Raw genomic sequence first — 16,930 nt, 5'->3', positions numbered from 1 at the left:
GTTGTGAAGACAAATCAAGCCTGAAAAAAGAAAGAGAAAACGTCATCGTTTGGTCCTTTCCACGTTCTTGGATCCTCCCATGAGTCCACTAGGGAGTGAGTGGACCACTGTCGAATCCAATTCGCATAAAACCTCAGTTATAATTATCAGATTTTACTAAAAAACATTTAGATCAAATTGCAACCTTATATTAAAAATAATTCAGCATACTCAATTTAAACATATATTTATTGCAACCAAATTCCTATATTCAATTTCAACATGATTCTTAATTAATCTGAAAAAATAATAATCTAAAATTTAAATTAACTAGCATAATTCAAATATACAAAATACGTTCCAACGTATTTTTTTAAATTCAACATGATTCTTAATTAGTCTAAATTTTTTAATCAACTAATTGAGCTGGAGGAGTTTTACACTATACCTCAATCCCACTGCCACCAGTAACCTCAAAAACAAATTCTTTATAAACCTCCCACTGTTACCATGGCCCAATTTAGGGGTGAACAAAAAAATCAAAAAACTGAATAAACCGAGAAAACTAGAAAAAAAAAACCCGAAAAAACCGAACCGAAAAAAAAAACCGATTAAAATTTTGAAAAACCCGGTCGGTTTGGTTCGGTTTTGGTTTTATGACCAAAAAACCAAAAAAACCGAACCGAACCGAATCGAACTGAAACCGAAAAAAACCGGAAAAAACCCGAGCCAAAACCGGAAAAACCGAGCCAAAATCGAGCCAAACTGGAAAAACCGAGCCAAAACTGAGAAAACCGAGCCAAACCGGACAAACTGAGCCAAACCGGTTTGACCCGGTTTTTCCCCTAAAAAACCGAACCGAACCAAACTGAACCAAAACCGGTCGGTTTGACCTGGTTTCGGTTCTGTTTCAGTTTTTTTTAAAATTTTTTTTTTTCGGTTTGGTTACTTTTTTTGATAAAAACCAAACCGAACCGAAAATGATCACCACTACCCCAATCCCATTACCACCACTAACCTTAAAAAACACTCTTTAAAAACCTCCCCTTTTTAATATAATATATGCAGAATAGATTAATTTTTTTAATATAATAAAAGATATATATATATATATATATATATATATATATATATAAGTTGTAGAAAATTATTTGATATTGTTATTAAAACCAACACAATAAGTCAATCTTGAAATCTCTTGATATAATTCCTTGCTTAGTTTGAGTTTAAAATAAAATCGTGTGAGAGTTGGTTCAATATAATCTAGTTAACTTAACCGATAAAAAGTTTTGAAGATGAAATTGAAAAAAATAATGAGATTTTCAGAAAAAAAAACCTCACAACCTAACATTTTGACAGTTTAAGTTTAAAATAAAATTGTGTATAAATTGCTTCATATAAACTAATTGACTTCATTAGTTAAAAAATAACTTGGCTTATAGATAAAAAAAGTCTAAGTTCATCTAATAGGTGGCTTAGTAGTAAAAGTTTGGGACCAAGAGGTTTGCTTACCCTGTGATCTCAAGTTCAAGCCCTATGGTTACTAATATGATAGCCATTGTAGATTTACATGGTTGTTAACTTTAAGACTCGTAAGATTAGTCAAGGTGGACGCAAGTTTATTCGAATATTCACGTTAATAAAAAAAATTAATGATAAATCTGAGAAATAAATAAATAAAACTAACATAAAAAAACTTATTAATTAAAACCATCTAAATTTAAAAATTAACCAAGAAAAAAAATCGGATTATTGTAAGAAAAAAAATTGAAAAAGAGAGAGAAGTACAAAATTAAATGAAAAAAAAAGAAGAGGGAAATGAAAAAGAAACAACAAGAGAGCCTTCACTAACTTTCTCAAGTTTTTTAGTACAGGGGGTAAGACACCCCAAGCTTCTCCATTTCTGATGGCAACTGAGTCTTCTGTGATTGCCTGGTAACTACTCTATCTCTCTCACTGACTCTTAACTGCATTAAAATTATGATGGAAGTGTTTTTGGTTTAATTTTGTTTGTGAAATAACAAACAGGGGATCAGGTGAGGATGGACAACTAGGGATAGGAAATAACGAAGAAAAAGAATGGGTTTGCATTGTCAAAGCTCTTGAGCCTTACAAAGTTCGCTCTGTTGTTGCTGGAAGCCGCAACTCTCTTGCCATTTGTGATGACGGCAAGGTTTCTCTTTTCTTACCCTTCTCTTTCTTAACTGTGAAAGGAAATACTAGTATAAATGGTTAAAAGAAAAGTAATTGATTAAAGTTTGTTGATTGAAAGTTTAGATTTTTTTTACTTCTTGTTATAGTAAAGTTTTTAATTTTGATTCCTTTAAGTTTCTGACGGTTAAAGTAGTTACAAATTTTAGTGAAATAAAACTTAAATTTATTTGGATTACAGTAATTAATTGAGTTATTGATAATTGATTTGGATTCGAGCCAGGATTAAAAAAAAATGATCAACTTGAATGAATTGTTGAGGGTGCTCTTGTTTATGTATATTTGTTTGTTTTTTAGTGTGTTTAGATAAATGGGGATAAAAAAAATGTTTTGATTGATGTTGCTAGTTGTTTACTTGGGGTTGGAACCAAAGAGGGACATTAGGGCATCCACCGGAGACCAAGACTGAGAACATTCCTAGCCAGGTCAAGGCTCTTGCTAATGTCAACATTGTTCAGGTAATAGTTTTTCTTTGTTTTATTATTATTAGTTTTTAAAAACCATTGTAACTATGCTTTCCTTTGGTTATGCGAGGACTGGTCTGCATGTGTGTTTGTGAATGTTAATCATTTTTCTTCTAATATTTGGTTTTTGGGTTCCTTGATTCTTAGGCGGCTATTGGTGGATGGCATTGTTTGGCTGTTGATGATCAAGGACGGGCTTATGCTTGGGGTATGCAATAGTCCCTTTTTAATTTCCGTTCTCTTATTAATCATCCCATCATCTGCTTATGAGAATGAATCATTGAGATGTCAGGATCATTTTTCTTCTCCTATCCGAGTAATGTTGCTTGGTTTCGTTCATTGCTGTACGTAAGAAAAGAGTTGCAGAAAATGCAATGATCTTTTTTGGATGAACCATGACTCATGTTCATTACTTTTTCTGCTATTCTTTCTTGTGATTGTAGTTAGGTTGCTCATTGTTTGTATACCTGTGGAAGGACTAGTGGGGATGTCACTTGTGATGAATGATGAATCTAAATGTGATGTATCTTGGACAATGTAGGTGGAAATGAATACGGCCAGTGTGGTGAAGAACCTGAGAGGAAAGATGACACTGGGAGGCCTTTGAGAAGGGATATCATCATTCCCCAACGCTGTGCATCAAAACTTGTAGTTCGCCAGGTGATTTTCTTTTCTACCAATCATTATAGAGTGCTGGAGTCAATTATGCTGAAAAAATCCATTTCAATATCTTTCCCCCCTTAAGCTGCATGAATATGGTTTTAGAGTATCTCCTTGGTTATTAGAGGTGAATGAATACTCAGGCATCCACCATTTGTTTTTAATTTCATTCGTTGTTTTTTTTTTTGGATTCTATTCTCTCTCCCATGAATACATAGAGGATGGTTAATTATGCATGCATATTTTTCAAGGTATTTCTCAGTGAGTTAATAATAAGTCAACTCAAGAAGGTTGACAGATAACATTAGCGTGACATGAATACTTAAGAATGGTATTTGAGACCGTAGAATGCATGAGTTGTAATCCTGGCCCTTATATTACAGCATCAGGGTGTTACTTTTTTCCTCTTAATGTGGAAATAGATTAATTATAGTTTTGGAATCCATATTTTTCTGCTGGTGGCGTCTTACTCATTGAGATGTAAGCTATAAGTATCAGTTGTATGCATCATACCACTTTGAGACTAGCATGCGTACTACTTACAGATTTGCTTTTGCTTACCTTACTTCTGTATTTGAATATTGCACTTGTATGTTAAATTTGAATATTGGTTTTCTGTCTGTTCTAATTGCTGATATGTTAGGTAGCTGCTGGGGGTACTCACTCTGTGGTTCTCACACGGGAAGGGCATGTATGGAGCTGGGGTCAACCATGGCCTCCTGGAGACATGTACAGTTTCCTTGACTTAACTGTCAATTATGTTTTTAGATATCCCTGTTTCTTGTCCATGTTACATGCTTTGAAAGTGTACTTGTATTTATAGCTTTCTGTGTCCTCGTATTGTAGCTGTTTTAATGTATATTCATTGCTCACATTGTTTACTTATTTGCAGAAAGCAGATATCTGTCCCTGTGCGTGTGCAAGGCCTTGAAAGAGTGAGGCTCATTGCAGTTGGAGCATTTCATAATTTAGCTCTTCAAGAAGATGGAACTTTATGGGCTTGGGGTAATAATGAATATGGACAGCTTGGAACTGGTGATACCCAGCCAAGATCTCAACCTATTACTGTCCAAGGACTTTCTGGTCTCACTTTGGTTTGTATCACATTCTTAAATCCCTTGACATTTGACGATTTTTTCCCTTCCATTTCACTAGGCATGGTTACTTGCATAATACAGTTTCTCAAAAAAAAAATTTGATCTGAACACGTGGCTTCTAAAGTGTTATGATTTTATTGATGATTGGGTTCGCAATTGTTGCTGCTGCTGCTTATTTTTTCTTTTGTGAAATCCTTTTTCCCAGATTACCTGAATAAATCCTTAGAAAATATGCCTGTTTTCTATAATTGGTTGTTTGGAACATTTCTCTGAAAAGATCGGCATCATCTAGTGTGAGAGTGGCCTTATGTATAGTGCCTTGGCATGCTCAAGGTATCACTTTTCAATTTAATATGTTTGGGAGTGTGGTTGCGGTTGCTTTTCAAAGTGCTTTTCGTGATGAAATACATCAAAATGATGCTTTTTTATTTTTAAAAATTATTTTTGAGATCAGCGCATCAAAACAATTCAAAACACACAAAAAAAATTAATTATTAGCAAAAACAAAAATTGAATTTTTTGGGCACGCGGTTTGCTCTGCGTTCCCAAACGGTACCTTATAAAAGAGGTAAAGATCTGTGTTGAAACCTTGGTGATGCAGAGAATCTGCATTTTAAAGATGCCCAACAACTTGTTAACTTCTAATGAAGGCTTACACTCTAGATTTTGATTGTTAATGTTGGTGATATAGAATGAGTTTTCTTTATTGTTAAAACTTTAGACATTTTGTGCTTAATTTCATTTTCATATCTACAATAGTCTGAGTGAATGTCTAGGTTGATATTGCTGCTGGTGGATGGCATTCTACTGCATTGACTGATGACGGGGAGGTAAATATGCTATTTGAATCTAAAAATTTCATAAGTTGACTCCATGGTTGTCATTTTTATGACTTGTTCTAGTGCACTACTGCAAATAGCGAGAAGTTTGTTCTATTTTATTTTTTACATCTTGAGCTTATTGTTTTATTCATTTGTTTGTATCATTTTTGTTATTCAACTGTACTAGAATTTTATGTGGCAGAACTTTCCTAGCTTGGGATCTTAAAATCCACTTATTTTTCTTGAAAAGGTTGTATTTTAAGTTAAAGTTTTGCTTTTAGCTGTTGGCTTTGAGGCCTTATTCCCCCTTCTTCTCTCAGATTTTTTCACGATGCTTGAATTGGATTTTTCTTATTCGAAATCACAGACATACCCTCCTTCTTAGTCTGGGAACTGTCTCCATTAATAATATGCTCTGTGAATAAATCTAGCTTCCTTGTAATTTTGTTTTCAAGGAGAATCAGGTTTTACTTGCCACGTAGCATATACCTAATCTGGTTTTCTTTGTCTTTAATATTTGAGATGAAAATAACTTCTTGCATAATACCTGTGCCTTCTTTTGCAGGTGTATGGCTGGGGAAGAGGTGAACATGGAAGGTTGGGTTTTGGAGATAATGACAAGAGCAGTAAAATGGTTCCCCAAAGGGTTAATCTTTTAGTAGGGGAGGACATTGTTCAGGTACTATCAACATTGTGCCATATGCTTTTTGGGTACTCTTGGAAGTTCTTAATTGCACTTTGTAGATATTACAAATTATTTGGCTTTCTTTTGTTTGTCTTGGTGTATTAGAGGATTGTAAAATAACAAGTTCCACAGGATAATGCATATATGTACGAAAATGCTCATTTATATCGGTTGATAAAGATCATCCCTTGTGCCCATAGTATATTAAAAGATGTTCGGTCTTTTTGAGGATTGTGAGCATTTGGTAGATTTTGCTTAGACTTGAAACTAAACCTGGACTTGAAATAGTGGAACCATTTCTACGAAGTAAATGACTGGATTACATGCTCGCTCATTTGTGGGGCCCATTTTCACTGGAGTTTTGGGTGCGTATTTCCAGCCATCTTAGTATATTGTTAATAGTAATACTATAATTAAGAGCACTTAATCATGTACGGCAACAGGTTTTCAATCAACCCTTGCAAGGAGATGTAGGAGCTATGAGAACTGTTTGATGATGACTTGCTAGTCTTGTGTTTTTTAATTTAATTTATAGTGATGCCCAACATTTGCAGCCCATATTTGTGTTTGTCATGACAATTCTCATTATTGGAATTGATTCTAACAGTGATAAATCTGAATCGTTACTATTTTTTAGCATGCTATGGCTAACTAGTCTAATATCCTCACTTGGTTCAAGATTGAACTGATTTATCGGTGATCCAGGTATCTTGTGGCGGGACTCATTCAGTTGCATTGACACGTGATGGACGCATGTATACAGTAAGTATAATCAGCTCTTTCTATTCCAATGGCATGATATATGGTTGGAGTGCAGTTTTTATTCCTCCTTGTAGTCACCTTTCACTGGCAGAATCATAGAGGTCGATTCCTATATCCCGCATCCATGTATATTTATTATGTCACTGCCTCTTAATATAATTGCCTCCATGAACGCTTAAAAAAACTTACATAGGTATAGATACTTGCATTTCAACCACATTCTTAGCGAATGACTTTTGTTTTAATATTGACCAGTAATGTATACTTACCGGTTTTTCTGGCAGTTTGGTCGAGGTGACCATGGACGACTTGGATATGGGAGGAAGGTGACTACAGGCCAACCAATGGAAGTGCCAATAGACATCCCACCTCCTAAAAATCTTACTGACAGTGGAGATGCGGGACGCTGGATTGCTAAACTTGTTGCTAGTGGAGGTCGCCATACCCTGGCCATTGTGGAATGGCACGCTGGTGATTCTAAATAGATATGACATGATTGTGTCTAAAAGTCTGAACTAGACAATGCAAGACCAACGCAGAGAACATTAACGTAGGATAATTGTCTGTATTACTTCCTGGTGATTGGGATGGTATTCGACTTTGCCACATTACTTACAGGAAGAGCTGTTCAATTTTCATGCCAGGGCCATGTATTTCAAGCATTCTGGTGACTGGTAAGTGATAACTATTAATTGAATACTGTCCTTGTAATGATGAAATCTTCAACCTAGCTTTCGGCGCTATCAACCTGACTCCATCCCTTCTTATCATCTCTCTAGTGATTCTAAACGCGCGCACAACAATTCAACATCGACATAATAAGGAAGAGAATTGCATGGTAATAATCAATCAGTATGAAGCTAAAAGACCGAGGGTTTTATCTCTTTTCTACAAGCTAAAAAGAGCGACCCCTCGCTGAGATTGTAGGATCTTTCGATATTGCATGTGCACGGTGCATTAAAAAAGACTCGTACATCTGTCCCGACGCTGCAGCGGCAGCATCATGATCGATCTCTCTTTGGCCACCAATACCAGTCCTCTCAGGCATGACGTAGAATGTCTCTTTGCTTGAAGTTGCATCTCTGGCCGCTCCCTTGGCAGCTGCAGGACGGGATTCAACTATTTGTGTGGGAGGAGTTTCTGGTTTCTTTGAGTTATTGTCCCCTGAAAAAATATTAGAGATGGTGACGCAAATAAGGTGAATTTTTTATTTTTTATAAAATACGAGGAGCAAGTATTAATAGAAATAGAAAAGGAATTATTGTCCGGAAACAACATGCAAGCAAAAAACAGAGAATTTCCACGAAGCTGCTAATTATAAATTAAATTTAGAAATTAAAACACAACAAAAAACAGGAACAATTAAAAGGAATAAGTTTGATGAGAGCTCATACCAAATCATGCCAACAAGAAACTCATCTTTCTGACGCGCTGGAGAAAATTGATGAAGCAGAATTGTTGCTCGGTAACTGAGCGTATTTGAGGTGTATGTACGATGTTGACGGTGGGAGGTAGCCAGGCATGCAAGTGCAGAACAATATAGGAAATTCGGAACCTGAAGCATTATCGGAAATGTATTATTAATATATACAAACCAACATAGGAATATATATACTTGAAAAGAAAACAGTGCCTAATTAGTAATATAGTACGTATTTCCTGTTAAGGATAAGTTCATGTAATAATTAATGTTACTTACTCTAATCTTATTCCTGTCAGGATAAGTTCATGTATAGGAAATTCTTGTGCTTTTATCATTAAGCTGAAGGAGTTTATATTTTGAGGAATTGTCTTTTTATTGTTTATGCAACTCAGAATACCCTTTACAGCTCAAGGAGACAATATATACATTGAGACAAACTATCTTTTCAAAGTCGGAATTTGGGATTGAGTCCTAGTGACCAGGAGATGCAGTAGCATGGCTTCGCCCGTAAACCTAACTTCTTGCTCTTCACTTCATTCCAATATTCATATTTTTTCTCTGCAACTCATTTTCTATTCCTATACGTTACAGAGTAATATAAAGTCACTTTTAAAACCTCATCTAACAATTTAATTTTCTGAGTTAAGATAGTTCTTCAATATATTTAGAGCTTCAAGTTTTTGGATTGGAATTTATCATTCCAACTCTGCATGATTAGTGGCTTTCTCTTCCAAGGATGCAACTTTATAGGCCAGGATATAGACTTTTAGGCATTGAATGTTCCATACCGGTACCAGATGAAAAAACCATGAATGGGTGGCTGAGTAACTGAGGAGCCAGGGCCAAGAGATATGCTCTTTCTATGGTTTTCAGTTCGTATCCCTCGATTCCCTCTGCACATTAATATTGATGGCCACGGGCATGCCATGTTATTGACAGCCTTGTTTGGGGAGAAGAGATTTAGTGTGGTGCGCACAAACGGGCTTATGATATCTTTCTTACAAAAAAAAAAAAAGAGTGCCAGATGAAAATATTAAAGGACAAATAAGCACCTTGCAATCTTTTGCTCATGAAACTGGTTCGTGTAAATTAGGGTCAAATAATTAATGGGTTCATTATGATGAGAATATCTGGGGAATAAGGACTTGGATGTAGGAGGAGGTAGCCTTCCTCAGATACTTGCTTCCTAACTAGCATTCGAAGTTCTTATACCAAGATATAAATTGCTCCTAACTAATGGTTATAAGGTTCTAAATCTCCAAAGCATAAGCTACAACTTACTTTCCTTGTCATTTATATCATTGCTCAATTATTATATCGCAGAGATATCAGAAGCCAAAATAAAAGAGGTCAACCTTTACAGGCAAATATAATTAAACAAGTGTTACAATTTGGAGATTCCTTGTACATGAAATCTTTTTATGAACGCTAACTATATAAAATCATCCAGCAGTACTTTCTGTTTTCGACAAATTAACCTAACCATTATATTCTTTAATGTTTTGGTAGTCGTTTATAGGGCATCAAAGGATGTCTTAATTAAACAAGTCTTCCCAGTGAACATTTATGATCAAGCAAAGTGCCCCAGAATAAAGCATCTGATTATTTTTCTCTCTATTTTCTCTACCATCTTCTACCTGCCAGATTCTGCATCCCGGCGAAAATGAGCCTCCTCACATAACAGGTATGATCATGAACTCAATTAACTATTTTCTCTTTAACACAAAATTCTACTGTCACCATGCTTAGTTTTCATATCTTCTTGTTACTTATGACCAGGGGTTAACCAAGTCCCTCGCCATGACAATTGTTTCAGAAGTTGGTGATAGGACATTCTGTGTTGCTGCTGTAATTATACCATTCACCTGTCACTTTTAGTATATGCAGTTCATAACTCCTCTTAGGTACATCAGAGATTTTTTATACATCTGATGATGTTTCAATATTTTGAGTAGCTGATCCCTGATTGTCTCTAAGTATATGAATAAATCAAAAGGTCCACTTGGCAGAAAAAAATTCTTGTATTAGTTGAGCAACCATACTATATCAGATTCTTGATTGTATTTCCTTCTGACACCATAATTGAATGTCTTGGACATGGCTCAGCACAAGCATGTAGTAGTAAAGAAACGTAGGTTCTGCAAGTTCGATGCATATAAACAGAGACATGCCAGAACTTTCATGCTCAGGTGCTAGACATGTGGCTCATTGCCCACGGGGATGTCGCCAACAGAATCACCGCCATAATTATGGTAACCAGGTCCGTATCTGCTCCTGAAAAACCCAGCGTGGAGAAGCACCACATACAGGAACTGACTTAGTAGTGATATTATAATCAGTGCTTCCAAAGTTTTCTGCATGCACATCACCAGTTATTAAGGTAGTGATAAGGTAGCAATATAGGAGAGCTTTTCTAGCTCTTCTTTTAGCCAAAAGCTCAGAAAAATATTGCCTTTGGATAGTAGATGGCTAATATAAACTATCCACTTTAGAGTTCTTACCAATCTTTTTCCTCTGTGTCCTCCTAATAAGATTTGCTTGCATTCAAATCTAAAACAAGAAACTCAACCAGATTAGATAGAGAGTGTAATCATATTTAATTTGATCAATGTTACTTGAATTAAGAACAAAAGAATAAGTGAAATACAGATTCCTAAATGTATTCTCTATACAGTTTCTTTCTGTAAGTGTAACTTATACAGGATTCATCATCAAAAAGTTATCCAACTCCATCCCAAGCCTTCAACAAAGTATTTGTATAGTTAAAAGAAATCCCCTTACCACAAACATCCTAAACACTGCCAAAATCTCGATGATTTGCAAAAGAAATCAGAGAGATTTTATTTTTGAAAGCAAATACAATTGTACTTCAGAAGTGCAATGTTCAGGCTCAATTTTAGCCAGAGAGAACATACCCAAAAGCAAGGGCAGTAATAGCCCAAGAAATGATTGCCATGGCACTTGCACTGGCTAAACTATCATTTCTCCATGCACGAAGATGGACAAACCCAACAAGCATTGAACTAGCACCAATTACCCCACTTAGCAGTGCATATATCAACATGAAGCTTGTTGCTGGATTGCCACCCAAATCTGAAAATAGCATAAAAGTGTCAGACCCAAGCTAGCACTAATTGGTATCTCAAGAGCAAAAGAACTGCAGATTAAAGATCAAGAGTAATTACGTGGGTGATTCTGTTCACCATTGATGTATTTGTCAACTGACCAACCTGCTAGCCCAAGCACAATGAGATAAAATACCAAGTTCACTGCTAAAAGTGGACCTATTAAATCTTTACTATCCCTTCCAACAGCCATCATCAAGACCACTCAAAATCCGAGCTTTTATTCAAATCCAAAAACGCGCTCTCTTCAGAGTAATCTCAGAAAGAGAAGGGCTTGTGGGGTTCTGTTAATGTTGGTGAAAAAACGGTTAGGGTTTACGTGGCCCTTAACGGGAGAACCTGACCTCGCTGGTGTGTGTTTGCGGAAGGATGCAGGGTCTTAAACGTGGAGGGACATAGGGATTGTTTGGATACATATAAACAAACACAAAGAGCTTGTTGAGGTTCCAAAGATTAGTTCCAGCTTTATCTTCTTCCTTCTGGAAGGAGCTACTTTTTAAAGAGATTCGCATTGATTTATTTACTGGTGATGTAATAGGACTAGAAGGGGATAGAATGTACTAGGGCACTTGTCATTGACTGACCCTCAAAAGAACATCAAAGAAAAATCCACTACGAATCGAAATCAAGAGAAAAAGAAGTGACACGTTTGCGACATGCACAAGGCCACAGTAGACAGCAGCTCATGTCACAGGGGACCAAGATTGAAGCCAACTCTTCTGTCCTAACATGCTCTTTTTTAAAATGAATTATAATTTTTCACTGTCCTTTTCTTTTACAAATTCACAGAATAAACAAGAACGCTAATTTTTTTTTTCCTTTTGAGTGGTCTCAGTGACAAAGGATGCATAGGGGACCTCAGGGATTTAATTAAGCATAGGTATTGCTATATGACCTGACAGTATTTTGAGTTACGAACTGCAGTAATGCGATGCATACAGTGAAGCTTTGACCGAAAATTCAAATCCTGGTAAGCCAAATGTAGTGAATTTTGTAGGGTTAGCTTGTTTAGTGAGCTAGGCAGGAACAATCGCATAGATGGTTAATTTCTACAAACTTCAGTTAATGGCCACCTGACTACGAGGTACTGATTAGAGAAGTGATATGGAATTTGGTACCACATAGTCCCATTTGATATATGGTTTCAGAATTTTGAAATTCCACTATATTGAAGCAGGTTCCATTATCTTCAAAATAGAGCAGAAAAACTCCTACACAGCCAGAAAAAAAAGACGTTTATTACAGAACTTTATTCTATATATACGCACACATCTGTCTATTCTTTTTCCAACTAAACCACTCAGAGACTTCCTATATTGGTCTTGAAAAGTAAAAGCGAGATTTTGAATCCTATGTTTTCACAACTATACGGAGTCTTCAAGGACTACTGTTTCTAGGGGAGGTTCAACAAAGAAAAGCAAAGAGCTTAAGAAGAGAATGAAGATGGTGAATATAATGAGTGATTTACAAGGATCTGCATGTCTTTTAACAAGTGCAATGCCTTCATCTTGACCACTTCTTGAAGACGCATCATCCAATTGTAGAGTTGCACATGTGAAAAAACCATAAACTATGCCTGTCAAAACTGCTCCCAAATGTGTCCTACAGAATGTAGCAGGTAAAAAGGCTTAACTATTCATGTAGCAGAGTACAGCAAAACCATTTTATGCTTACTGTTCTTCCCATAATGTTTCTATTCAATCCTTCTCAAGTTCCAATAATCTTGTATTTATATGATTATGTGATCAAGAGAAGTATCTTTTATGAATTATTAACAGTTATCTTACCAGTCATCGATTGGACCAAAATGGCTCAAGATGAAGCTAACAGCAGTAGAGATTACTGCCTTCTGGAACATACGATCAAAATCATCCTTCGATATTACATCTTTATTTTGATTCTGATAAATGAGCCAAGCTCCAATAATGGCAAATACTGGTCCCTGCATTAATATCAAAGTTTAAATAGCCAACATATTACTGGCATTTCTTTGAAACATCTGGGCCTGGAAAATAAATTACTAACTTACTGACAAGTATGTACAGAAATAAGGAAATAAGGGAAGCAAAAAAGAGGAGGTGAAATGATGCTTACTGTGCCACCAACAGTTGGCTCTGGTGTGTGGAGAAAGCTTGTCAAGTTTCCTGAAATTCCTCCAAGCACGTATATCAAGAAAAATGTGAAGGAACCATAACCTCGACAAACTTCAGGTCCAAAGGTAAGCAGTGACCAAGATCCAAGAACCATATGAAAAGCTCCAGAGTGCTGCATATACCATTAAGTATTAGAGACTACATTTTGCAATGTCAAAGTAACAATGCATCAGTCTTGCAAAAACTCGAACTGATAAACTGTTTCCTGCATGCTAAGTATTATGAGTTTACTTCATTAATTACAACATTTACGACAGCAATTTATCTCAGGTACGGATAATAATGTTTTAAAATGACAAATGCAGACTTGAAATGGATCCAAGTTGCTATGGATAAAATTGCCTCTTGTAATGAACAAGGTGATTGTTGCTACTTTCAAGTTCCAACATTTGCCTTGTTAATCAAGAGAGATGGAAAACAGTAATAGAATGGGAACACGAACCCATTTGTCAATCTTGTACCAGAAACATTGGTGTCACAAGCCTCCACCACTCTCCAACTAGGATCAAATCATTTATCTTTGCGCCATATAACAGAGGGAGTGAAAAGAGCGCAAATTCGGAATTCCTCACCGGACTAGCAATTTCGAACAGAAAAACGGCAATATTTATGGAAGCCAGTGTACCTCTGCATTCAAATATGGATAGGCAGCAATATTATCTAGAATGCCATGAAATAGCAACTATGAAACTATTCTAGAAGAAAAGAAGACAACATGACATCCTGCGATGGAACTAGGAATTCATCAAGACAGGATATGACTTACATTAAGTAGAAATAAGAGGTTTCATAATTTTGCTCTAAAGCTTCAGACCTCCTCGAACCACTTTCAACATACTGATTTCTCAGTTTCCTGAAACTTCTCAGTCTCTCTTCATTATCTCTTCTAGATTCTTTACTGACTGATATTGGTTTTACTATTGGATTTTCCTCCGTAGCTTCATCATTGAAAGTTGATGATACATTATTCTCGAAGTTTGCATCTGGAGGCACGCAGAAAAATTTAATCAATTTTTTTCAGCAGGAAAGCATAATCGAGGAAAAGGTGATAAAATCACCCAGAGCTAAAAGAACTAAATAGTGCTGATAAGTTTTAATATGAATGATATGAAATGTTATCCACTACATGAATCTGCAAGTATAGCCTGAATAAAGACAGTATAAAAAATAGTGTATATCACACTAGCTAATTCTGTTTCATAGAAAAGTAAATCGACAACAAGGAAGTTGGCTTCTGCTGTTGCTCCTCAATGATGCAGAATGTGGTTAATTAAGGTGTGTTGGAAATATGGACACAGTGAAGGTAGTGCTTGAAAATTACTGAGCTGCCTGAAAACTAAAGTAAAAGAGCAGGAACAACAAAAAAAACTATTTGAGCTTGGAATGATTAAAAAATCTTTCAACTAATTCTGGGGTGGAAAATAAGGGACTGGAAAGTTTACATGTTTCAGCAGGCTGCTTATTGGTAAATTTTTTGCCTTCAATGCATTGACAAATCGATATTTGTCGTGAACCTGAACTGCTAAATCTGTTATTCTTTTCTAATCTAAATTCTTAAAATCTTCTCCCAATAAGCAAGTTGTCGTGACTGGACTGGACTACAGGTGAGATCCTCTTCTAGCGTTTTTCTGTAATTATCATAGAATACTGTAAGGGCTGCAGCTGCACAGCCATTACTCTCATGTAAAAGGAGATTCATGGTTTTCTAGTAGCCAGATTTTGTAGTTTGTGATACTGATGCTATAATCCTAACATTACTTGCATTTATGTGCACACAAATGTCCTAGTCCAGGAGTCACTCTAGCAATCAAAATCTACTAATATAAATATTGGGGACATGATAACTTACCTTTATCAAGCTTGTCAAGATAAGCATTTAGATATTCCAGCTCCTCCTTCACATTGATTTGCACTCTTGTATCCAAAAAATCTGTCCTCTCGTTACAAGAATCTGAAGAGGGCTCACTTACATTATCTTGGAGTTTTCCAAAGTAAGAATCTAATAATCTCAGTTGCTTCTCATTTGTACCAGACTTTGATGCATGGCACGCCACAGAGAGATTTTCTCTACTTGTTCTGTGGATTTTATGCAGGTGGCGTACGTCTATCACGCTCTGAAAGTTCAATAGACCCTGGTAAAGAATCGTTCCTTTTGAGGCATTCGTCCTACCTCTAGTCTTAACTTTCACCAGAACATCAGCAGTTGCATATATTACTGGCCAGTTCCTCTGCACATCACTTGAAATTGAGAGGTAACTGCCCCCCTGTGCAAAAGCAGAACAGGCACAAAGAAGACCTCTCTCGTGTTGCCTTGCTGAATTTCGAGTTGAGAGAGTATGATCTTTACAGGGGATTCTGTAGCATATTGGAACTACAGCCATGTAAACCTGCAAAATCAACCGAACAAAATGATATCAGCAACTAGAACTCTGGAAGAGAGAAGAAAAAAAACTGTCTGTCGAATCATGATTGTACTTAGAAATCTGTTCTAAATAGCTACAATCAATATCATTTTCAGTTTCAAGAAAATACATAAATACAGCAGAAATGCTACTCTTCACATCAGCTAGTCAATCCAAAGGGACAAGAATCCGATCCGACAGACCTATTGCACGGTAAAGATTTTATTTCACTACTTTGAGAGAAGAAATTTCAAACAACATAATCACTCAGAATATAAATATTTTGAGGGAGTTTTTGTTATGGACAACATTGCTATTCCCAAGTGAAAATTGACAAAAACTGCTCTCTTAAAAATATCTTCTAGATAATTAAGAAGCTATCTCGTATGCTTATAAATGATGTTTTTAAGCCACAACTAGCGTTGAACACACTCTATAGTGCTTTGTTTGCACAGTAACCACTGAAATGATAAAGCCAGGTGTCTAATGCAATAAATTCAAGTTTGATGTCAAAAAATGTGTTCTTGGAAGTCCCTCTGTGCTACAATCTACCCCAGCACCTGCTCAGTTTAAGGAAGCCAAATTCATTTGGAAGAACCCAAACACACCAATTCATGACTAGTACAGGTTTGGATATGCCAAGCCTGAACTAAAATTGAAGAAGTGTGTGAACTGGCATTATGGTAGTCACCAAAAACACAAAATCTCTTGTTTTGAACAAGAACTTCAGAGTGCAACATTAATATATTGAAAGAAGAGAAAGGAGAAGGAATTCTCCTCCTTTTTCTTGCTTATTTCTCAGTTCATTGAAGTGAATAGCAATCGTTTATTAAAAAACTTCATAGTTCAGAGAGAAAGAAAATGATCACAGAAGCAAGATAGCCAAACCAGAAAAAAGGAGGGTAAAGGAATGGAGGGGTACCATAAAAGGATGGCAGTTAATGCACCGCCAACTGCCAAGAACGACAAACTTTGCCGTGAAGCCACAGAAACTTGGAACTAATAAGAAGTGTCGCAGAGAGCAGTTAAGGATGCACTTTCCTGGTACTTGCATTAATGTTCTTATTGCAAGAATCTTGGAAGTGAAATAGCTGTTAAGGATCAGCCGCAATCTAGTTATCCTTTTCTTATCTTTGTTGGCCCATTTA

General features: G+C 36.1%; 3 protein-coding genes across 4 annotated transcripts; 1 reads left to right on the top strand and 2 right to left on the bottom strand.

Annotated features, from left to right (window-relative positions):
* The first annotated feature begins 1,773 nt into the window (after positions 1–1,773).
* LOC133670648 (ultraviolet-B receptor UVR8-like) lies at positions 1,774–7,422 on the top strand. The gene is made up of 11 exons (XM_062091203.1): positions 1,774–1,914; positions 2,008–2,152; positions 2,538–2,648; positions 2,802–2,862; positions 3,196–3,314; positions 3,958–4,043; positions 4,207–4,408; positions 5,188–5,241; positions 5,798–5,911; positions 6,623–6,679; positions 6,964–7,422. The coding sequence occupies exons 1-11, from the start codon at positions 1,886–1,888 to the stop codon at positions 7,162–7,164; spliced, it is 1,179 nt and encodes a 392-aa protein (XP_061947187.1). The 5' UTR covers positions 1,774–1,885; the 3' UTR covers positions 7,165–7,422.
* A 2,682-nt stretch (positions 7,423–10,104) lies between these two features.
* Positions 10,105–12,296, bottom strand: LOC133671292 (membrane protein PM19L-like). 2 transcript variants are annotated; one of them, XM_062092020.1, is made up of 4 exons: positions 11,288–12,296; positions 11,018–11,195; positions 10,604–10,652; positions 10,105–10,456 (listed from the first exon to the last, which is right to left on the bottom strand). In XM_062092020.1, exons 1-4 carry the CDS (start codon positions 11,421–11,423, stop codon positions 10,295–10,297), a joined length of 525 nt encoding a protein of 174 aa, XP_061948004.1. In that variant the 5' UTR covers positions 11,424–12,296; the 3' UTR covers positions 10,105–10,294. The 2 variants fall into 2 exon arrangements, with proteins under 2 accessions (XP_061948004.1, XP_061948005.1); XM_062092021.1 differs by having other exon boundaries at positions 10,105–10,376.
* A 149-nt stretch (positions 12,297–12,445) lies between these two features.
* On the bottom strand, positions 12,446–16,857 carry LOC133671291 (RHOMBOID-like protein 9, chloroplastic). The gene is made up of 7 exons (XM_062092019.1): positions 16,705–16,857; positions 15,230–15,767; positions 14,147–14,363; positions 13,842–14,007; positions 13,322–13,492; positions 13,015–13,169; positions 12,446–12,829 (listed from the first exon to the last, which is right to left on the bottom strand). The coding sequence occupies exons 1-7, from the start codon at positions 16,834–16,836 to the stop codon at positions 12,592–12,594; spliced, it is 1,617 nt and encodes a 538-aa protein (XP_061948003.1). The 5' UTR covers positions 16,837–16,857; the 3' UTR covers positions 12,446–12,591.
* Positions 16,858–16,930: the final 73 nt, after the last annotated feature.

The sequence above is a fragment of the Populus nigra genome, chromosome 13, assembly GCF_951802175.1.
Source record: "Populus nigra chromosome 13, ddPopNigr1.1, whole genome shotgun sequence".
Taxonomy (NCBI): Eukaryota; Viridiplantae; Streptophyta; class Magnoliopsida; order Malpighiales; family Salicaceae; genus Populus; species Populus nigra.
Note: the sequence above shows the minus strand (reverse complement) of the source record. Positions and strands in the feature narration are given on the sequence as shown.

Bases quoted from the DNA above. Each gene is read 5' to 3' on its own strand.
- LOC133670648 (XM_062091203.1), top strand. From the start codon at position 1,886: ATGGCAACTGAGTCTTCTGTGATTGCCTG. The intron at 2,153-2,537 runs GTTTCTCTTTTC...TGATGTTGCTAG, and splicing joins CCATTTGTGATGACGGCAAG to TTGTTTACTTGGGGTTGGAA. The intron at 4,044-4,206 runs GTACAGTTTCCT...ACTTATTTGCAG, and splicing joins CCATGGCCTCCTGGAGACAT to AAAGCAGATATCTGTCCCTG.
- LOC133671291 (XM_062092019.1), bottom strand. From the start codon at position 16,836: ATGCAAGTACCAGGAAAGTGCATCCTTAACTGCTCTCTGCGACACTTC. The intron at 13,493-13,841 runs GTACAAGATTGA...TGGTATATGCAG, and splicing joins TTGTGACACCAATGTTTCTG to CACTCTGGAGCTTTTCATAT. The intron at 13,170-13,321 runs GTAAGCATCATT...ATATTAATGCAG, and splicing joins AGCCAACTGTTGGTGGCACA to GGACCAGTATTTGCCATTAT.
- LOC133671292 (XM_062092020.1), bottom strand. From the start codon at position 11,423: ATGATGGCTGTTGGAAGGGATAGTAAAGATTTAATAGGTCCACTTTTA. The intron at 11,196-11,287 runs GTAATTACTCTT...TGCTATTTTCAG, and splicing joins TGGTGAACAGAATCACCCAC to ATTTGGGTGGCAATCCAGCA. The intron at 10,457-10,603 runs GTAAGAACTCTA...ATGTGCATGCAG, and splicing joins GACACAGAGGAAAAAGATTG to AAAACTTTGGAAGCACTGAT.